The following is a 23436-nucleotide window of genomic DNA, read 5'->3' on the forward strand; positions in this document are numbered from 1 at the left end:
ATACAGAAATTGCAGCCAGATTTAAATCCTAAACTAAACAGCAATGATCACAAATTAAAATGCATCTTCTTCTGACTAATTTTAATATGTAAATTAGAAATTGGCTTCATTTCACTATGTTTCTTTTAAAAAAAGCATGTGTGATATTAAACTGAACCCTAAAGCCTGGAAATGACAAGGTTGTACACAGGAGGTGTGTCCGGGAGAGAAATTCAGCAAGAAGTCCATCAAGTTTCTATCAGCCTGAAAGGGTTATTCATCTCGGTTGTTATTTTAGTGAATGCATCCGTTATGAATCTCTGACAAGCGTGAAGTGTAGTGGTGCCATGCTTGTGATAAGGGATATATCCTCAAATTACTACTATAAGGTCATTTTTTTTTCTATATGGATATGTGGTTTTAAAGAATAACTCCATCTAAGCAAACAATTGTAACACAAATAAATCTAATTTATACTTGCCAAATGATTTATAAAACTATTTATATGTTCCTGTGGTTCAGTCTCTCTTGCTGGTAAGTATGCATAAGAGGCATTGACGGGGCGATACGATCCCCCATAAATGGTCCATATAGGGCAGTGGTCCCCAACCTTTAAATGTATGGACTCTGGACCGCGCATATGCGGGGAGCCGCGTGTCACTTAAAGGGGAAAAAACTTTCCCCCGGAGTGACGTCATGATACCAGAACCCACCCACTCTCCCATTGCAGGTCTGAGCCTGCGATGGGAGAGTGGGCAGATTGTGTCCACCGCCCAAGCCTGCAATCTTGGGAGACAAAGTCTGCAGCTCTGGCCGGTGCCCCCCCCAAGCGGGGTCCTTCTCCTGACCAGTGTACCAGTGGATATTAAACTTCACTAAAAAATATTGAAGCACGTTCTCTATATCAGAGGTCCCCAACCCCCAGTCCGTGGCCCACGGCAAAAACTTTTAGTGAGTTTCATCTGCATTTATAGAAGGGATTTTTTATAGTAATGTGAAAAATGTGGAATAAACTCCTTCAGGTAGTAATTTTAGCACGTTCTATCCAGCTGGAAAATCTGGATTTTTTTCTAGAAACTCAGAATATATCTGGGTATTATCATGATCTTTTAGCCTAAAGGACATGTAGGGGATCATATAAATGATATTCCAATTGACCAAAGGTACAAGAAGATCAATAGATCAAAAGAAATGATTGCAGGGACTGGTGATCCAGGGTAGCGGTCGCAAAACCAGGTCCTGGTACCAGGTCCTGACCGCGCATGTGCGTGGAGCCAGTTGTCAATCAAAGGGGGGGAACCGCTGATCTAGGGAACATCATATTTTCTCATGGGATCAGGAAGGAATATTTTCCCCCTGTTGTAGAAAAAAAGAACCATGCATTATAAATGTTTTTTTGCTATCCTTCGGTTCTGTTCTGTTCTATCTGGAATATGCATGTTTCTAGTATGTTATTGCCTATTGTTTGTTTACCTTGTTGTCTTTTTTTCAACCTGACTGTGTAACATACAGGTCATGATTAAAAAGTAGGCCCAAAGTGCTGGGAATAATTCAGAGGAGGGTCGAACACCTCAGTCGTTGGCGTAATATTCTGCCATACCCGAGAAAGGCGGGCACGTCACGTGAAGTAATACACACAGTACCGGTAGCAATTGTTGCTCAAATGTTACCTCCATCATTCTCGCTGCTGGGCTGCAATGTGCCTCCCATCACCAACTTTACAGAGCCTTTTAGCTCAATGAATACTTTTGCTGCTTTTTATTAATATATAGGATTTAAAGATAATGATGGGGAACGTGAAATGGCAAGTGGCATATGAGACAATGTGATCACTACTTAGAGGCCAAAGTCTATTTCTTTACCTAGAAATCTAAGAGCTCCATTGTTTTCTGTATAGATGTATTTCACTGTCTATTGGCTGGTCAGTATTGCACTTTTATTAGTAGCTGCATTTTGTTCTTTTTTGTAGACATTTCTCATTTTGTTACTAGATTCTCCTTATACGTTTGTTAGTATCGGGGCCCACAATATACTAATTAATGGATAAGCAAAGGGGTGGAATATATGATACAATCACATGGATTTTAGAATTACAAAAAAAAGTGTTTCATTTTGGAATAGTTGGATGTAAACATGACTTGTGATTTGAACTTTCCCATGTTAATTTGTGGTTTACCTAGCCAGGTGCAAGTGGTGGTGGTGATATGATAATCATTTATATTACTATTCACTTGGAAAAGATTACAGTTTGTCACTTTTATGTTATGGACATAATAGGAGTTTTTAGAGTGCATGGCATGCAAGGAGTCCAAAAGGATCTTAAATGTTTTTGAAGAGTTATTTGTGATCTTTGGTAAATTTAAAAATATATATATATTACTAATACGAATGTGTTAACTATAGTTTGATATCTCATGGATGGAACCCCATATGTTGAGGGACATCTGCTGCTTATTGAAAAATAATATTTTATGGTTTAAGGCCGGATTAACATTGATGTTCTTTTACATCAAACCACCAGCAGCAAATGTAAGTGGCCTTTCATTGGCATTCATTCTTAATGGCACCAAACACATCATAAACAATGCATCTACCCTTCAGAGCACTATAAATGTGAATGCAGTGCTTGTTGTGGTGCGCTTTGTGCTCCTTACAGGTGCATTTTTTATACGTTGTAGTTCATTATTGACTATTCAAAGTGAACACCTCATCACGTAGAAATGCACAAAGGAGTGAAAAGACGTTTACTGTAGAAGCTTATTAGACCTTAGCAGATGTAATGATAAATGTATTGCTGTTCTTAACATACTGAGCTAGGAATAGTTTAGTATGACAATTGCAATGTGGTCAACTGGACTTGAGTTCTACCATTAGCTAACCATCTACTTCATGGATGCAATTAATAGATATTCCAGCATCAACCTGTATATTAAGCATAATGTCATGTATAATGTACGTTTTGCTCCAGTCCCGGGGTCTTGTTTTCTGGAAGATAATTTAGCTGTGTGGGCTCAAAACAGGATGATGTCAATATACTAAATAAATCAATATATCTTTTGTTAACTTCATTTTGAAGTACTTTCATATTTTTTTTAATAAAGTGAAGCATACCAAGTAATCCAAATGAAATGAACTGTAGAGTGGATTTATTGGTATTTTTACAACTTATTCTTCGGCAACAAAAATGGAACTGAAGTTTGGAGCAGTATGTGCAGAATGTTGTGAAACACAAATATATATTCATTTGTTGTAGAATAGCTTGTGCTAAAAGACTGTATATATTTTTATTATTTAGATGAGACAGCTATCCTTATCCAATGTAACATATATAAAGTTTCTTTAAAACAGTATAGACATGTCTGATAATGGCACCTGTTTACACAGTCAGGTCAGCTGTGTCTCAGAATAAAAGATTGAGTCTGCAACAGCCACACAAAGAAAAGACTTTTACTCCCATGAAGAGGGTGGTAATATTTGAGTATGTTCCTAGATCAGTGTTGAGATAAACCCAGGAATTTAAACCGTATTGCATGTCCGGCTTTTGGCCTGGCCAATCAACAAAAGCCATTTTATAAACTTTTTTAAGTGTGAAAGGCAGCGAGGCACCTCCTTTCAAAGTCCCATAAATTAACACAAACTGTTAAGCACACTGCGGTTTGTTGGCTTAAGCTAAATATTTTCAAAACCATTTGTCTTGTAAATTCCCTCTGCTAAATACACGTAAAGCCTAGGTGTGTTTCATTGTGTCATTTCACGTTTATTTAACCAGAGCAGGCTTTATTTTACCTGTGAAGTCTTGGAGCACTTGTGGAATAAAGGTGCCAGTTTAAACATCTGCAGCCTTTGGACTGGAAATTGGTGTGGAAGGCTAGGCAGATGGTTTGTTTAGGGCGGGGAAGGCTTTCATTGGTCATTAAATGTACACCAGTAGCGTCAAGAAGCACAAGTGTCTAGTTCTTCTCGTCTTTTCTCAGGCTGTCACATTGTCACAGACAAATCCATTATGATCCATACAAGAATTCAGCATACAATTCTGTTTCTCCGTAGTGGGAAACACTTCATAGCACTTCACCAGGAACAGCTTCTCCTGAAAGCTGGCTAAGATATGTGGTGTTGGATGCGTTCTTCCTGACTTGGTGAATACCACTGTAGATGGTATTTGTCTTTCTTGACCTTTTAAAGTATACCTCAAAAACCAAAAAAACACCAGTAGGTAGTACTAAGTAATGAAAAAGAGACATGCAATACTGTGCAGCTGAAGCTTTGAACCACGCCGCTCAAGCTCGGCAACCATCAACGTGTATAGTTCTGCTTTAACCTGGGGAAACCATTGTAATACCTTCCAGCTCTTAGGAAACCCCCGCTATGCTTAATATGGGAAATAGGAAGAATGCCTTTCTTACTGATAACATAAAAGATCATTGGTGTCAATTAAACTCATCAGAGAGGCACACATTTTGCATGGCTTAAGGAACTCCTAGCAACTTCTGGAGGAACCCTGGTTGAGAAACATTGATCTGTTGTATGCCAATGTTCTCCCCAGCCCCTTTTAGCTGGGAAAACCACCAGGCACTTTTCTGTTCCGCTGTTTTGGGGTGGTTACTGAAGAGTTGGGTCACAATACAGGGGCTGACACCCACCAAAATTTTCTTCCCACACGGCTTAAAAATATTTTTGGGTCGAACACTGTGCAGCCTGTCAAAACAAGCAATGCAGTATTTGGTTGCAATAATAGTGCAGTGACAAAAATAGAAGTTTTCATAGTACTACCTTCACTTTCCAATACAGCAGTCGGCCATTGTGTAAATATGGCTGTAAAGTCCAACATGGGTGTAATATTTTGACCAGTGCATTGTGTATTTTAGACTTGGTCAGAGACACACCTCCTCACTTCCCTAACACTTTAGGTCTGCATGCAGGTGCTTAGATTAAGAGGGTGGGGGGGAGGTCTCAGAATAGCATAGGGAAATTATGTTGACATTAAACGCAAGTTCACCCAAAATAAGAATCAAATACAGTATACCTTATATATAAATCTGCAAAAACCTAAAGCAATACTGTTGCCAACTGCAACTTGTCACTTGCAGCTGTTATCTGTGTGTATGGTTGGCTGCTATGTGCAACATATACAGGGCTGCCAGATGAATGAAATTATCCAGAAATCTATACCACATGATAGGTGTAGTTATTTGCTTTTAATCAATAGTTAACCAACCTTCCTATCTCATCTGACTGATTTCAGTAATTTCTATTTAACACTTTTATCTGCTGAAATATCTGCTGCTCTTTCATTTTTGAAATCAATATTAATAAAATGTTCAAGTTTGTGTGTTTATTGCATTCATTACTGCAATTATATATTTTTTTCTTTATCTATATTTAAAGTAAAACTCTAGTTTTTCAATGGTATTTTTATTAGTTTTATTTTTGGCTCTCAATCATCCATATTGCGACCAGCAGCCTGCTTTTTATGTCACACTTCGGTTATGATGCTTACTTTCACACTTGCCAAGTACAGTTTCTGGAGGACTAACTGCATGTTTTTGGACTTGGGAAGGAAACCATGCAGACACAGGGAGAACACCCAAATTTTTTACATACAGTGTTCTGATTCCAATCAATCTTTGGATAGGACCCAGTGCTGCAAAGGTGAGAGTGCTAGCCACATAGGAATCCACGGGAACTCCAGTTTTTAAAATAATCAAACATATATAAATTTAGCATGCCAGGAAATATGAAAATAAAAAAGAGCTTTTGTTGTTATACATAAAGTTTATTCAGAGATGTCCTTTGCAGTAGTTCCTTACCACCAATGGATGTGATCGTCTTCTGAGTTGAGTGATTGCCATAATTTAGTTAATTTCCCCTAAACCCAGTCTGGCACGAGCCTCTCTCATTTGTGTATCAGAGTATTACTGCACTAGGAGAGAGAGGAACAGACTTAGTTGGATGTACACCATGCATGAGACAGGGAAGCTCTAAAACAATACAAGAAGACACCATGTCAGTCTTGAAGGGCTTTGTACAGCAAGTCCGTTCTATAAAACAAACAATCTCCAAAATAAGGTCAGTTCCTGACAAACAAGGTTCCCCCTAATGGGTTCCCCAAAACAATCAGGTACCAGATGTACCTTTTCACTGTTCTGCCAGCAGTCAGCCTTTTCACACAGCAGTCAACTCTCACAGCTCTGAGCATTTGTCATCACATATATAAAGCTCTGTGCATGGCTGAGACTTTTAATGCAGCCTGGATACTAAGGTATAGACCATGGAGTAAATATTTTATTCCACCCAAAATTCTACAAAGAGTCTAGGCATATAAAACTCTGAGAAAGCAAACCGTTTTCTCCAAATCAGTTCCCTCACCATGTTTAGGTGGCACACCTAGATGACACATTCATACCATGCAACTAGTCCAAACCAACCAGAGCCCCACAATATATATATTTCCTCATTATTTATAGATTTGTATAGAGACTTGGACTACTGTGTGTTTTCACTCCTCAATTAACAAATGTCTGGTTTTGTTTGTAAACCAATAAGTGAACCGTGTCTTTAGCATGTACTTGATGATAGGCTTTGCACCTAGCTCCCATCCCCACATCTTACAAGTCCCACACAGCAGGCTGTTTGTTCTTCTCTAATTTATTACCTCCTTGTGATGAGGACATAACCCACTCAAAGCCATTCACAGGCTTCACTTGGTCAGATTTTTAAACAATAAACGATGGCCATATACATCTCAAGACGTTACTGTAAAACAAAGCAAATATGTTATTAATGGATTTATATAGTACTGGCATTTTCCACAGAGGTTTACAGAATCCATAGTCATACCGCTGTCAGAATCCATAGTCATACCGCTGTCTCTTGGAGGTGCTCACAATGTAATGCAACATCATTAGAGATGGATGGACACAACCTTGTAGAAAAAAGCTGAGGAACTACAGAAAATAATTCCCATGACTGCTTTCCAAAACAATGCAAATAGACGGTTGTTTGCTAAGTGCTGTATTGCATATCAACCAATTATATTTCATCTATCTGAATGCAGGTTGGTGAAAGATTCCAACAGACTGCCATTCAAATTTTTAAGTAAACTTGATTGTAAATTTTTTTTTCTGCCCTTGTCAAATCTTTTTATATACAACTAAAAAGCCATTCTCAGCAAGGAAATTCTTTACCGTTTATGATTGTTCCAGGATCTATATGTAGAAGGGTATACTGTGGATACTACTGGTCTAATAAAAGGACTCCGGTACAAGTACTCCCTGACATACTCCTTGTCACTTTGTGGTACCTTGTATTAGCTAAATATTTCATGTATATACCTGCATTTTATGGAGCTTTGCTAAGATTGCACATGCCTACCAGTAGCTAGTAGGGTGAAAAAAATGGGTCTGATTTATTAAAGCATTCCAAGACAGGAGAAGATAGATTATCATTGGAGAACCTGGGTGATCCAGCAAACCTGGAATAGATCTGACCCAAGATTGAACAAATTTACCAACTAATAGCAAATGAGTTTACAGAAATCAATTCCAGTCCTTCCATGATAGTCTATCCTCTCCAGTCTTGGAGAACTTTAAGAAATCAGGCTCAGTGTCTACAATACTATGTTAATGTGAATCTCTGGGAATGAAGATCAGCCTGAAGTCCAGTGCAGGCATCAGATAGATGTCAGATTATCTTTCAGATTAACAAACGAACACTGTACACACAGCATTGCCTTGTTCTTTAGGGAAGGGGTAGGAGAAGTGAATGGCACCCCACTCTGCTTTCCTCCAAAAAATGCATAGTAGTTGCTCCCAATTGGTTGTTCATCAATCTGCCACAGTGGGGAGATTGAGGGACAGCTGTGCACAAATCAGATTTTTTGCCTAGACAAGCACAGCTGTTTGGCGACACTCATGTATATATTTTTAGCTGTGTTATTATTATTATCCAGTATTTATATAGCATTGACATATTACACAGCGCTTTACAAAGTCCATTGTCATGTCACTAGCTGTCCCTCAAAGGGGTTACCATAGTCATATGTCATTACCACAGTCTAAGGTCAATTTTTGAGGGAAAGCCGATTAACCAAACAGCAAGTTTTTGGGTTCTGATCAGATCTAAATAATGTACCCTAAGCTGTAATTCCAACATACATACTGCAAAATCTATTACGTATTCTTGGCGAACAAAGCAAAGTAGTTCAAAGAGTTCAAATTTGATCTTTTTAAAGAGAATCTGTCAAGAGAGATTAGTAGAGTCTGCCATTGTCATGCTTTGGCTTCGGTGCTGTTTGACTCACTGACAAAAAACAAGTATTAAAATAGAAAGTTCTGACACTTTTATAACACTCAATTACAGGGTGCTTATTCTGTGTCTGTGAGCCTGTGATTCTTTTATTGAATACAGATGTAGCCAGGTGTCTAGAATTTGGAAGAAGGGGACTACAGTAGCAGCCCCCACAGATGACGAGTTGCTTTAGGTAGGTTTATCATAAAGGCAATGTGCACTTTAGGCAAAACCAAACATTTTCCCTGTTGTTGCTGTGCCAGGATAATGGCTGGTTACGTTGATGGAAATATTAGCATTCACACTGAAGTTAACCCACAGCATTTAGTTGACTGTGAGCCAGATTTAAATCATTTGTGATGTGTAAGAGCTGTCAAATCAAGGTGAATGCCTGTTTACTATAAATCCCTATTTATTGTACAGTGCTGCCTAATATGTTGGTGCTATATAAATACAGTTTAATAATAATTGCACAAGCGGCTTAACAAGAGCCAGAATGTAGCACCGAAATCCCAAGATTACCATCTTAGACAATGTTTTACAAGCAGGATTCCTCCAGCACTTGCTATGGGGGTTCCTTGAGCAATGAGCAATTTGTTCCTTTCAAGTCAATTTCAGTGACACCAATGATCTTTTTGGCAATCTGTAAGGATGACATTCTTCCCACTGGTCAGCAATGTAGGAGGGATTCTTCCCACTGACCACCACACTAATGTACTGTGAGCTGTGGATATGATAATTATAACAGGGGTTCCCTAAAAACCTAAAAGTTCTTTCGAGGGTTCCCCTATGTTAAAAACATCGAGAAAGGCTGATCTATGATGTATGCCTAGCATTCAGTTTGAAGCTTTCTCTGGTGATTTTGTAGACAGTATTAGTATGTTCTTTGCTGGGCCCTTCATTTGTGTTTCACTTTCCTTTTTGTCTCTAGTTGTTGGATTGGAGTGAAATTTAAAATAAATAATTGGGAGTACAGATATAAAGTATTACAGAACTTTTATAAAAGTACCATCGTGGAAAGTTTCCTAACGCTTAACAAGTGTTCTGGAAACCATCCGTCCTTTATATATTTCGGAAGTCAGCTGGTAGCCCAGCTCCAGAAGATTAGTATTGTGTTTTTATTATTATTAAACAGGATTTTTATAGTGCCAACATATTACACAGCGCTGTACGTTCAATAAGGGTTGCAAATGACAGAGGAATACAGTGACAAAGGAGGAGAGAACTGCCCCGAAGAGCTTACAATCTAGGAGGTGGGAGAAGTAACACACAATAAGAGGGGAGATGTAGAAAAGATGGATAAAAGTCATTTTTACAATGTTAAATTTTTTTTTGATTTTTGTAAGTAATTGTTATATAAAATGTTTGTTTTTTTATGTTCTCTGCATACATTAGGCAGTATTGCAATAAATCCATGTAATATGCAACTCCTCCCATATATAGATATAGATAGATATATAGATCTTCTGTGCACTGGACATTTTTATCATCCTTTGTTCATTGTTTTCTTTTGCTGGTCAGAGAATGCAGCTAGCCATGTGTGTGTGTATAGACATATATCAAGTAGGATTAGGCTCTGCCCATATAGCAGTCTGCTTATCACGCTATAAGTACAGTATTTCTACCAGGATGGATGGATGGTATCACTTATTTTTCATTTAAAACCTATATTATGTAATTCTTCATTCAGTATAACCCATATGGTTATACCTTCGTCTTACCTTACAGAGGAAGATAAATAGAATATTTACCCGGTTCCCTGTAGCTGTGATATGTAAATGCACATACTCTTTGCACAAATATGCTTTCAGCCTCTGCTTAAACACCTTCTGGTCCTTAGTCAAACACTAGAATAATACTGTCTATAATATTAGAGAGTGGCATTCACTGCAAGCTGAGCACAGTGCTGTCTCCACACAGCTTAGGCAGCTCCAGGTAACAGAGGTGGAACGACAGCTATATCAGCCGACACAGCTGCCAGGGAGAGAAAGACCTCTGGGACTCTTATACACCAATCACATATTGTATTATGCGTTTATTACCTGTTCTTGCATGACTTTTCTCATGTACATTTATATATATTTATATATATTATATATATTTTATTATTTCAAAAGATCTGCCATGTTTTAGATTTCTAAAAAATATACAAAAACGGTAATATGATTGGGTTAACTATTCATTTCAAAGTGCCCGCTTAAAATGCAGCTTTGCCTATTAAAAGAAATTTTGCTGAGCTGCAAGGTAAATATAATTGGACATACTGTACTTTTAGGGCTTGGTCAGTGAAATGATTTTTTGGGTCTTTTTTTTGTTTTTTAGATCATTTGTTGTGTGTTATCATACATATTTCCTTTTTTCTCCACTGTCACTAACCAGCTGCCATGTTTTTGCACCAAAAGAGATTAAAGATAGTTAAACAAAGTTTCCAATGTCCTCTGTGTCCTTTTCAGGTCCATTGTACCCTCAAAACTCCCCAAAAGCACTATAACTGTATTTTCCTTATTGACTCCAATTAGTTTTGCAAAAATCTTTTAATGTTTAGCAGAAATGTCTAGGAAATAAGAACTCTCAATTGTAATGATCTCTTGCAAGCAGCTTGAAATAAAAAAGTAGAAATTGCCCTTATACTGTACTTCTGCAGTTCTCAACACTTCTGTGTTGTTGTGTTTTTGGCAACAAGTTGTTGACCACTTTTTGCTCCTGTGGGTACACAGGACTACTCAGCAACCGCCACCAAAACATTGAGTGCATCATTGACTTCTGCAGCCAATCGCACCCAGTACATTGTTAACTTGAAGGGATGGAAGAACTGGGACACCCACCTCTCTCTACCTAATTTGGTGCATCTTTTGTTCCATAACTCCCTCTTTTCTTTTTCTTCCTGGTGACTTCTAAGTTGGTTACATAGAATTTGAAGAATTTGCAATCTCCTTAGAAACATTTCCAAGTTTTACATTGAAGAAATTGAAAGTGAACTTTGCATTGCTCTGTCCCACATCAATCTCGATCCAAAATATCTAAAAGAACAAATATTAGGTGGGTTCTATATTAGGAGCACTGTTTAAAGAGCGTAGGGTGGGGGTTATGACTGATCCACAAATGATCATGGACCGTGGTCATCATTAGATCATGGACAGGGATTTTTCAGGACTGGTTATTCCTTAGCACACCAACCTTTCTACTTTAGTGGGAGGTGGGTGCTTTACCAATGTTTGCAGGCACCTCTACCCCCTGGCTAATCTCAACTCAGGGTGGCAGGATTGTTGTGCGTCTAATGATGCCTAAGCCTTATTCTCTCATTTGAAACTTTTTAAGCTGTGCTGCTTACTAAAATTGTATGCCACATCCCAGAAGAGATAAATCCTTGGTTGTTACATTAAGGCTTGTCACAAAGCCAGCCTGACTTATGTACAATTTAAAGGCAACCCCACAGATGCTACTAAAACTCAAGTTTTTACAGTCAAAAAAAGTTTGTGATTACTGGATACAGTGGTATGACTCTCACATTGGGCCTGAGCTATGAAAGCTCTCCAAAGCTGGAGAAGATACACTTTTATCAGTGAAGCTGGGTGATCCAGCAAAACATGGAATGGATGTGGTCCAGGATTGAAAACATTTGCTAACAAATAGCAAATTACTTTTAAGAAATCCATTCCAGGTTTGTTGGATCACCCAGCTTCTCTGTAGAAAGTGTATTCTCTCCAGTCTCGGAGAACTTTATTAAATCAGGCCTATTCACTCTATCATAGATGTAATTTTTTTTAAATGTTGTAATCAGAATATTTTGTTGTTCAATTTTGCTAGAAGATGACAACCTCCTTCTCAGGGATAAGCAGGACACTCTGCACTCCCACCCAATGCAGAAAATTTTTATAAATGTATGTTAATTTTGTAATTAATATACATATTAATACATATTATATATAATATAATATACATACAATAATGCACAAAAAAGCATTATAACACATAAAAAACAAATCGGAACACATTAGGAAAAAACTGAAAAAAGCTGTGATAACGCAATGTATTTCGTAGCGTTTAAGTACAAGGTTTTTCACTATAGTGAAATGGGCTTTCAGCAGAAAAACCACCATTATTCATAGAAGAGCATCTTCTTAATTTAGGATTTACTCATGCCTGTAAGTGACTTTTGGTCACTAGTGGGTTGATACTGAGCACTTGCTGTGCTTGGTGCCTGTCTGAGAATGTGTCCTTGGAAGTGTGCCATGGCATTACTAAATACTCTTGTAAGGAATAGTTGATAGCATATCATTAGGTTAACTGCAGCAAAAAGGTTACAGATTTCCAGTGAAAGGACTCAGTACAACGTTAAGCTGATCTCATTTCAGCTGCTTACAAAAATCAAGACACATTCATGTAATGTTCTGCAGGAAGGACATACTTTGTAACCATTTATCATAACCATTTGCTGCCTGTGGGCATTCAACATCGTATGGCCACCTGCATTAAGTCAACAAAATCCTGCTGCCCGCAAGAGTTTTGTATTTGGCAGGATAACAGTTTCTGCAGTGTCCCTTAAGCTAATCCTTACACCTTGTAAAGAGCGACTGCAATTTTCTAATACTATATTATGCTCCTGGATAGACGTTATCCATACATTTTCGCCCCCCAAACATCTTACCTGATATGATCTGAAATGGATATATTTTCAGGTGATTGACCCTGCTTTTCCCCTTCATCCATACTATTCCAGTCAGTGCAAGCATTCATACTGTCTACTTCTGAAATTTAATATTGTGTGGAAAGGACAAAAGAAATGTAATATAAAGAAGCAGAAGGATTACACATAATCACACCCATCGCATCTACAAGCATCAGACATTGTTCACTGTATATACTTTTCAACTACAGGGAAATGTAGCCTGAACCGAGAACTTGAGCTATTTCCCAGAACATCAACATTTTTGGTTTTATTAATTAAGATCAATTGCTATGTGCAAACCGCATTAATCTCTCACACCCAACCAGTTTGTTTGGTAAAATCCAGCTGTTATGGTTTTCTTTGCTTTGAGCGTTCCATAATTCATTGCCTTGTAAATATATTGACCGGGATCCCCATTGTTATGATATATACAGTAGTCTGCATCGTATACAGCTTTCATGTTTTATCTCAGTTTTTGAGGTATCATATTCACATGTCATCCATGTCACCATCAGCTGGGTGAATTTATCATTGTGTTCTTCTTCCATGATATGTATGATATGTATTCTTTTCAAAATGGAACATCATTACCTCACTATCCATGAAAGACTTTATTTCTGATTCACAAGATTTATCGAACATCTTAAGAACTATTTTTATTTATCCATGTTCATTCACCCACCTATACAAAAAATTGTCTTTATTATTTAACTTTATTCTTTTTATTTGTTAAATGTTTATACATTTATTTAAAAATCAATAAAAACTTATTGAAACAGAAATTATAATTGTGGCATCATTGTAAGTAAGCCCTAAATGTTTGATATTTTCCAATTTAAAAGTTTTATTGTATCTTATAGTATTCTACTATAAAATCTTAAAAATGTGTCACTGAATCCCGTCTCTGTATCCCTGTATTTAAATTTGCATTTATACATAACTTTTCTCATTACTATGTTTTCCCTGGAAGGTATTTTAAAATAATGTTAACCTGCCATTGTTTACACCGCTGCATTAAAAATCATTCCCTACCTAGTCAGCACTACTCATTTTCATTCAGGTATTGCTATAGCTCACCAGTCCACCTCTGTGATTTTCATTAAACCTACTATAAAAGCCTGAGAGTGAATTTGCAAAGGACAGGTATTCCATTTATGCAAATACCAGTCCCTTACTGTCCTTTGGCACTGACATGACTGCTTGTGCACCCTTCTGAAAGGTCCCTACCACTGGACAGCTATTTAGAAGTTTCCTATAAATGGTGATACAAGAATTGCCAAATAGAATATGGTTAAGCAAAGGCTGGCAGTATGGGACAATTTCCAGAGAATTTGGGTTGTTGCATGGGGAAACTAAAGCACTAACAAGTTTGCACCTAATTTAACTTTAATATTGAGATTTTAGAGGGTTCAAGTAACAGGAAATATTATTTAAATGAACTTGACTTAACCTAAAATATTTCTAAGATAACAATAATGCCAAAATTGTGACATCTTGCAGTGGCTGCAAGTATTTGTATTGGTCTTCAAATCGATCTCTATGGCTGTACATGGAACCTCCAAAAAAAAGTTTCCCCTAATAGTACTAAAGTCCTGGGGTGATGCTTAAAATTGAACAATAATTATTTTTTATAATTTTTGAATAATTTTAGCTTAAAAAAAAAAACTGTTCCTCCCTAGCCCACTAATCTAAGGTAAAAACCCTATTACCAATCCACATTTTGCTAAGCTCTACATGACAATGTTATTTTCTGCCAATGTTTACATACTTCGGCCTGAAATTTGTATGGTGGCATTGGCTAGGTCTGCTCAATTAATCTTCTTACAATTGAATGGAGCTTTGCTGCAACCACCATGAAGCTAGGAGGTGATCCTATTTAAGTTCATTGGGATCAGCAATGAAGAAGATTTTGGGCTTGAGAATGTAAACACCATAGGAGATTACTGTTTTTATGGAGAAGTAAGTATGCTTACAAAAAATGTTTGTTTTAGGTAAACCTGTGCAATAACCACAAATTTATATGCCATAATTTAATAGTAATGTGGAGAACGAAACCAAGGATACTAGCGTTACCTGAAGCTGCTTTGAAGTTGTATAAAGCTGCTTTCAGTTGCCTTTACATTTTCAGTATATAAAAGTATAGTAAAAGTATGGAATCTGGCTAGAGTGATACTGAACTCCATGTTACCAAGAATGAATTGCTTGTGGTTACACATTGAGTTTTCATTTTACATGTGAGAAAGACAGTGTTATGCAACATTGGTAAGTAAAAGTTGATCCACGTTAAACGAGAAAGAATCAAGAAGTGAATTACTGTGAATGTCTGTACTGTGTGCTTTAGGATTACAGTAAGAGGCAGGCTTTATGTCATGTCTGTGACTGGTGAATGTACCTATATCGTGTAATATGTACATATGTACCATAATAACTAGAAGCAGCTCATCTTTGTCTAGGGCTAGCTAGTTGTACACAGCCAAATTTATATACAAACAGGCGTATTCAGCTAGACAAAACAAAGAGTCATACTTCAATGTGAAATGCATCGTATATTCTTCTGTAACTGATCACATTTCCCTTTATATGAATGACATTATTCGACATTTATAGAGAACCGTTTTTTTGTTTGTTTTGCTTTTACAGGAACATAATCATGATTTATTTTGGCTGACAGAGGTCATTTTATACTAACCTATTGACTGACCTTTGGCATTGATTTTGTGCATGCCCAGTACTAGTAAACCATTTATGCGTAGAGTCTATACTAGTTACTGTCTAAACATATATGTAAATCCTAGCAGTTACTTTTTCTTACTTGCTCTAGTTTGGTCAGTTTATCCTGCCAGAAATCTGGCAACCTGTGCCACTTACTTATCAGTAACATTGTTTCCAGCCTTCTGGATACTGGAATATAGAATATACAACAATAATATAACTAAAAATGGATGGGGGTGTTATGTAGTCCTAACACACTTCCTGTCCTCAAGTTGCAATGATACTCCTCCATATTACTGGTCAGTGAATGATTGTTGTCTCTATAGGAAAGGAGGTGTGTTACTGGCATGATCACCAGTTGAAAGGAAAAGTAAGCCTTTTACAGTTAGTAGTCATAGAGAATATGTAAATTGTATTACTAAAGTCCTAAATTTGCCGGTTGCCTTACTGTTCTTCCAGTTGTTTGAGATATTTAACCCAGTATTGATGTCAACATAAAACTCAACACAATTGTACTCATTAAAGTCCATCCCTGGCCAAAATCTTTTTGTTGATTTTAAGTTGGGAAGGATTAGTACAAAAATAAGGGGAGAGCAGGGTCACCAAGATATAAACTGAAAACTCGCCCCCCAAATGAGAAAACACACAACAAAAAAGCTGACAAGGGTTCTTGTCCTTTTCCATCTTATTGAAAGCTAGAAAAACATTTTTTATGAGTTAAAGTATTTTGCACTCGAGTGGATTTTGATGGGTCACTTGCTCTTCAATGATCTTTTGTGCATTATTGTTAGCCACCAGTAGATGGCACTGTGTCCTCATGTAAAGTGTTTGAGAAACTCTCAGATGGCAAGAGTTTGTTACACACATTACATGAGGACATGGCACCATCTACTGTGAGAGTTGAGAATAAACTGATATTTTGTTCTAGTGGCATTTTGAGGAAAAAGAAATTATTGGTTAATACAGCCCTGATTATCTCCTTACTTCTGACACAAATAATGGATTCTTTGCTCCAATATTTGTGAGTCAGTGACCAGGATAAGTAGGCTGGCAGCAGGGAAGCAAGAAAATCTATAAAAAATATATATAAAAAATATTAAAAAACTTATACTAATACTATGATTAGGTCATTAGGACATCTGAGGTGTGTAAAGTGCATTGTTAACAATAGGTCCTCAAAAAGCAGTAAAACAATTAGCTTGAAGTTGAACAGTTACTTTTTTAAGCTCATGAAATAAACCTAAGGACTTGTTTTTTTTACAGATCGATTGGGGACTTTAAAAACACAGTAATGGCTTCCAATTCATCTCAGGAGCTGAGGAGATCTAAAGGAGCTGATGTAGAGAATGTCCCTGTGCCCACTCCAAGAAACCTGTCTGCAAACAGAATTACAAGTATAGAAAAGAGCAATGCTCAGATGTCAAGGCAAGTCTCTGCTCTACATTTCTTATGTACATCATACAAGTGTTGATTATAAGAGGAGTTAATAAAATGTTAAAGCGAATTAAACTAAAAATAAAAAATCACACCTCTAATCCAGCAAATCTGTCGATCCATTCAGAGGTTTTCTCAATCGAGTCCTGTTTTGTCTTGTTATCCTCCTTTGGCCTGGCGCAAGGGAGCCATCTTCTTTAGTCTTCTTTCTTTTTGTTTGTTCGTCACCTGATCTCACACTGTACAGGCGCAAGATTAGGTGACATGGATGGGGGGAAAACATTAAGATGGGGCATGCGCAGAAGGAGCTGCCAGGAGCCTCCCAGGATGACGTAGGTGATCAAGACAGTAGGGGGAGGTGCTGCACCCCTTTTATTAAAAAAAAACAGTGTTGCATTTAAGAAAAAACAAAAAAAGAAGGCATTTTTTACTTTATGTAATAGGGTTGTCTAACCTTCGCTTTAAGCTTTGTAGATTGACATGTAAAATAAATAAGCATTACGTAAAGAACTATAATTTTGCATGCCAATGTTTTGACAGTCCTATTTATTCTGTATACAATTTTTGTTTATATTGGTATGTGGTGGCAAACATATTTGCACATTATACCAGTTGTACTTCTAGCCTATTAGTATGGCTTTTGCTACTTACTTCATCTTTGGGTAAGAGATGCAGACAGTGTCTGTCTCAATAAATTAATACATTATAATAAAATGAAATAATGTATATCTATAGTAATTACATGACAAGGGGATAAATTAAATAGGAAAATATGGTAGGATTATTTTTTATTTTTTGTTAATGTGAATTATTTTGTTCGTCATTACCATCAGGGCCCCAACAGGTGACCTAGAAGTAGGGGCTAGTGGTTATCAGCTATATCCTCCTTGGAGTAGCACTAAACAACCATTATCTGTTGACATATTATAAAGTCATAGCTTTTGTTTCCATTTGTAGAGCTAGAGAGCAAGAATTGGTCATAAAAGTTTGCTCTGTGGTGGGGTTGGCTAATTATAGATAGATTTCATGATATCTGAAATGTAGTTACATTTATCATGTTTACCAACCACTTCAACTCAATCTAACCCAATGTTTTTGCCACTTTGAATAATTTCTGCAAAGCTTGTGTAAAGTTTTGTATTAATCACTAACAATCACAATGTACAACAATAAAGTTATATATTTTATCTTAGCATTCCATGGATGCGGTTATTGCTTTTTGGTATTTTTTGTCTTGTAGGCTAAGTACATTTTCGGCAAGTAAGACCATATCAACATATGACCAGACCATATTACTGTCTGAAATATTTTTTTATTGCCACGAACAGTTACATTACATTCAGGACACGCTTTCGTGGGTTATCCCCACTTTTTCTATGGTCCAAGCAGTACTGACACACAATGATTTAGCAGAACATAAAATTTACTCAAATCCAGTTGAGCAAGCAAGGAACTTAAGCTGCGTACACACTTGCAATTTTTTTCGTTGGAAAGGATCTTTCACGATCCTTTCCAACGACAAGGGGCTGCAAGATGCATGAACGATGCTGTACATACAGCACCGTTCATGCTCTATGGAGAGGGGAAAAAAAAAAAAAATAGTTTAGCCTCCACATCTGGTAAGGACTGCTAAGAGTCAATATATCACTTTTTTATATTTAGATAAACTTTATACATCACTTCAGTTTATAACAACATATTCTGTTGTCCTTTTTATGTGCTTTCCAGGAAAGTTAAGAAAGCTATGTATGTACAAAATACTACATAACACAAACAACATAAAACCAGCTACCTAAGAAAATTACTTCTACTCAATGCACATTAACTGTTTTCTAATGTTTTTGTCACAGTAGAGATCAACTAAAGCTTGAATAGAACTTTCCTTTTTAACTTTATTCTTAATGCCATGCATTGCTAATGGAACAATTGGCTTAGCCCCAAGCTGCCTGCTTAATATGTAAAGAAGGTGTACAGAACATGACAGCACATGGCTAGTTGGGATAAGCGGGAGACAGCTGTCATGTGATTGGCTCTTGCTGAATAAATATTTCTCTGCTCCTCACACAGTGACATGCCAGATTCGCAGCCAGCCTCCAGCACCCTGGAATGGGGGAAGCAAGACATAACATTGATACAGGAGCTGGATTATCTGAGACAAACCAATAAAAAGGTACAATTTTCAGATATGACTTACAAAGTGAGACTGCCTGATTTTTTGTGTTTAAAATAAATAAAAAGAATTTTGTTTGCTGGTTGTTTTCTTTTTTTTGTGCTTCTGTTATCTTACATAGGATGCTGGTACTTCCAGTCCTGGAGCAGGGGTGTGAGAATGTAACCTGTTCCCAAAAAGACTAAGCATGAACATGCCTCCTTTTACTGCACTGATTCAGAAACACTCTTCTTCTCTATAGTCATTACAAAAAAAAAAACACAATAGTACAGTACAATAGAGAACACAGTTATTCAGTAAAGCTGCATGCTCCGTACATTTTCACTATGCAATATACTTTACACTGTAATATTATTCTTAATATGACTGACTCTCACATAACATATACATAATAACATATACATAAACAGGGTTTATTGTGTCTGGATTAATTTTACATTTTAGTACAACATTTATCCTGGATATTTCGTGAATTTGACAGCATTTTGTGAATAGCCAAGTATACAACATTGTGTCGCTCACACATGGCACATTCACTAACCAAAAAACTCCCTTTTATTTATATTCCAGCTATACCCAAAGGCCCAACACTGGTTCCTGAATTTTGACTGCTCATGCAGTTACACTTACATTGTAGTTCCAATTTCCACTGCAACCTTTATTTCTACCTTTCTACCTCAATCTAGTATGTTAGGCCCCGCGCCTGCCTATTATCAACATCTGCTTGGTCAGACCTGCACATACCAGAAAGGTTTTGAGGAAGTATGCAACCTTGTTGGTGATTAGAATAGCAAAAGTGTAACTAGCGGACTCCCAAAATGTGCCAAAAGTAGGAGTATTTATTGCAACAAACCTGTGCCACAAAGGACCCCTTCATTTAGGCAGGTATGTCCTGTAAGGAGCAAACTGAAACATATGAACTCTTTTAAGTGATATTATCCTCTCCAACATAGTGCTCCCAGCCAGATCTCCCAAACAATGACAATGCTCCCAGCCAGATCTCCCAAACAATGACAGTGCTCCCAGCCAGATCTCCCAAACAATGACAGTGCTCATACAGTATTGGCCGTTAAGCAAGTTTTTTTTTAGGGGTGGTACAGTGCCTCATGCTGAAAAACACAGAGCACACAAAATATACTTGCAGGTTTCTTTCAGGTACATATAGGTAGCAAAGTAAACTCATTACAAATCTTTACAGGCTTCATTTATCCTCTTGTGTGCGTTCTTTGTGCAGGGTCCATGTTATTAAGGTTTTAGTTCAATACATTAATGTATAAAGAATGACTGATATTGGCCCTAAGTGTAACTTTTTTGTACCAGTGAGTCACAACCAGATATCTTTGTGTACACCATGGAACTTAAATATTATTTTCAAAGAAATCTTTGTGAAGAATCTAGTCCTTATATTTTTCCAGATAACATGTTTTATACTACTGAACACTGCAAACAGACTGACCTACATATAGGAACAGACGCACACAACCCTACGGGCCATGCTCGTGAGAGCGTTTAATTTAGAGATAAAATATATCAACTGTTAAGTTCAGCTGAGCAATACATCCGTGGAAATATAGACTGTTTCACAGGCCAGGAAACAATACTTCCAGAATCCACTGATGTCATAGCAGGTTGTCCTGCTTACTTGACCGTGGTAAAAGCAAACACATAATGCTTTCCTAGATCTGTCAAGAGGTTGACATAATTACTTGGCTGTGTCAAAAACACCTTTATAGCAGTTTAGGTTTGCCTGCAGTTAATGTATTAGTTTGACCAAAGGATGAAGTGAATTTGCAAGACTGTAATAATCTATAAAAATGATTAACGTGAGAAAGGCCCAAGCAGTTCCTGTGTCTGTGGGAAAGCATTAAAGAGGACCTGTTCTTTGGAATCTTTGCCCCAAAGTGGCAAGCAGAGGACAAAGGACCACTCAACAGTTTTCCTGTAGACTCCCACTAACTGATCTGTTCTTTACTACTGACTGCTTATGGCTTGTTCCATAATTTGTTTGTTTGGAGGGCTTCACAATAGAGTGCTTCGAAAGATACAAGTTGCCTCCTATGTAAACACAGTAAGTACTTTAGGTATATTCAACAGTTAAACCATCTTAAAGGTGGGGTACTTTGCCCATAAATACTTTGACTGCCCTGAGTTACTATATAATGAAATTTGTCCTCTAAGAAAAGACTTACAAAAAGGTAGTAAATGTTACAGACTTGAGCATTAAGTTATTGATGGTTCAGTTATAAAAAGTCTTTAAAGTTCCCTCTTGCATTTCCTCATTTTAAGTAAAAATCAGACACTAAGATTAAAAAATAAATGTCACCCAGACAAAAAGAGGGGGGAAATCTCTCTAATGGATCCCTTAACATCTAAATAATCAAACACAGGTTTTAAACCTTTCCTACTTCTTTTCTATTCATGAGTGATAGTTACTTACAAAAACAAAGGTGTATACTGACATCACTTAATGCCTAACTATTTTGAGCATCCTGCAGAGGAGAACCTCCAAGTAGTTGTCTCTCTGCAAAGGCCATGTCAGACCTTGGCAAAGACAGTATTACTTTTTCACAAAGAATGAGGGTCCTTCTTTGCAGCATGTGGTTGTTTTACAAAAAAATCACATCCGATGATTCTCTGCCAATATGAGCCATGGGGCTGTTATCGGACGACAATCTGACGTGTACAGAGGCTGTCCATTGTTCCATGACAGAAGAGACGAACGACCGCAGGAAGTGAGGAGGGAGGAGAGCACAACGGGGTGCTGCTCACTCATTCTCCCCCCTCCCCTCTCCATAGACCAGAAGGGCACTGTGTGTACAGCCCTCGTTCATTCAATCTTGAGTAGTTTGATTTTTTTTTGGCAAATGTATTATCTATATGTATAATCATCCCTAGGCCATGCATCAGAGAGCAGCTGAACAGTGGCTCTATATGAGAAAGGACCCAGGTAATAGAAAAGTATCCCAGCTGTCCTTAGATTGGCAGGCAGGTAGAAGTATATTGTATTAGGTATGTGTAAAGTCAGTCGACCTGCTTCAGAAATGGTAATATGGTGTGTGAACAGCAAAAAAAAAAATAGGTGCGAAGCCAGATTACTTCGATATTGCAAGAATTCACAATCTCCCTTCTTGGAGAAGCAATAAAGTCCGCTTCCAGGAGAGTGGCAAGTCGATGTCATTCAGATGACAGCTAGGTCAACATATACCTTAATAAGAATCAGCACATTTCACCATCAATATAACCTGCTGCCCAGTAAGGGTTGGTTTCCATGCCAACATGAAACAATTTAAAATACTCCAGGATGTCTAAGGTGTCTGCCTGCTTAATTTAATAGTTGAGACTTGAACAACCTTTTTATATAATAATATCCTGTATAATTCTTGTTTTATTTATACATAAAAAATGGTTTATTTAGGATTGTCTTAGCACTTTAGAGATATTGAGCACTAAACACCAATCCCAACCCAGCAATCATTTTTGTGATGCACCACTAGCATAAAACTCTGTATTCCTAACTATTTGGCAATGAAATGCAGGACTTTGAAATCTGAATTTGAAAAGCTGCAATATATATACCATATTTACATTTGTGCAGCTTGGGGACTATAGAAATAGAATAATAAAGATTGAGTACAGTGGTCCCCTGACATTGTTCATCAATCCCAGATTAATAAATGACTGATCAGGAATGGCCGCTGTTCACTCCTTTGGAGGCAAGCACAGTGGGGTTACCACTCGCTAGTCCTCCCTTCTCCTTGGAACAGAACGGCACTGTGTGTACAGCACTTACATCTGTCAATGTAAGCAATCACAAAGGATTGTTTTCAGCAACAGTGATCTGCGTACATATCCTAAATCTTTACAGCACAAGACAGTAAACCAAAAACATAGGGAGTTAGCGGTCTCTGCAGCTAACCCTTTCTAATTTAGATAAAATAAACTCTTAGAAATGTCTGTGTACCACTGAGGATGCAGAAGCTGTCACTGGCAGCGCCTGTAGCCTGGGGAATGTGTCTATGACATACAGTGGGGTTTGTGGATTTCATACAGATTTGAAGTGTGCCTGCAGTATTGCCCTTATCGAAGTAGCCCTAGAGGAACATGTTGTACCCTGGAGGAAATATTCAGTTTTTTGTTTGTTTAAGTATAGCCAATGGTACATCTATTGAATGCATATGTATCTATA

General features: G+C 37.4%; 1 protein-coding gene across 4 annotated transcripts in view; it reads left to right on the forward strand.

Annotated features, from left to right (window-relative positions):
* The window catches only part of MIPOL1 (mirror-image polydactyly 1), a 213822-nt gene that overhangs the window by 51624 nt on the left and 138762 nt on the right, over nucleotides 1-23436 (forward strand). For all 4 annotated transcript variants that reach the window (XM_072427689.1, XM_072427692.1, XM_072427691.1 and 1 more), the window contains 2 exons: nucleotides 16910-17071; nucleotides 19148-19250. In XM_072427689.1, the coding sequence (XP_072283790.1) occupies nucleotides 16910-17071; nucleotides 19148-19250 (265 nt within the window). The remainder of the gene's footprint in view (nucleotides 1-16909; nucleotides 17072-19147; nucleotides 19251-23436) is intronic.

The sequence above is a fragment of the Pyxicephalus adspersus genome, chromosome 12 (assembly GCF_032062135.1).
Source record: "Pyxicephalus adspersus chromosome 12, UCB_Pads_2.0, whole genome shotgun sequence".
Taxonomy (NCBI): domain Eukaryota; kingdom Metazoa; phylum Chordata; class Amphibia; order Anura; family Pyxicephalidae; genus Pyxicephalus; species Pyxicephalus adspersus.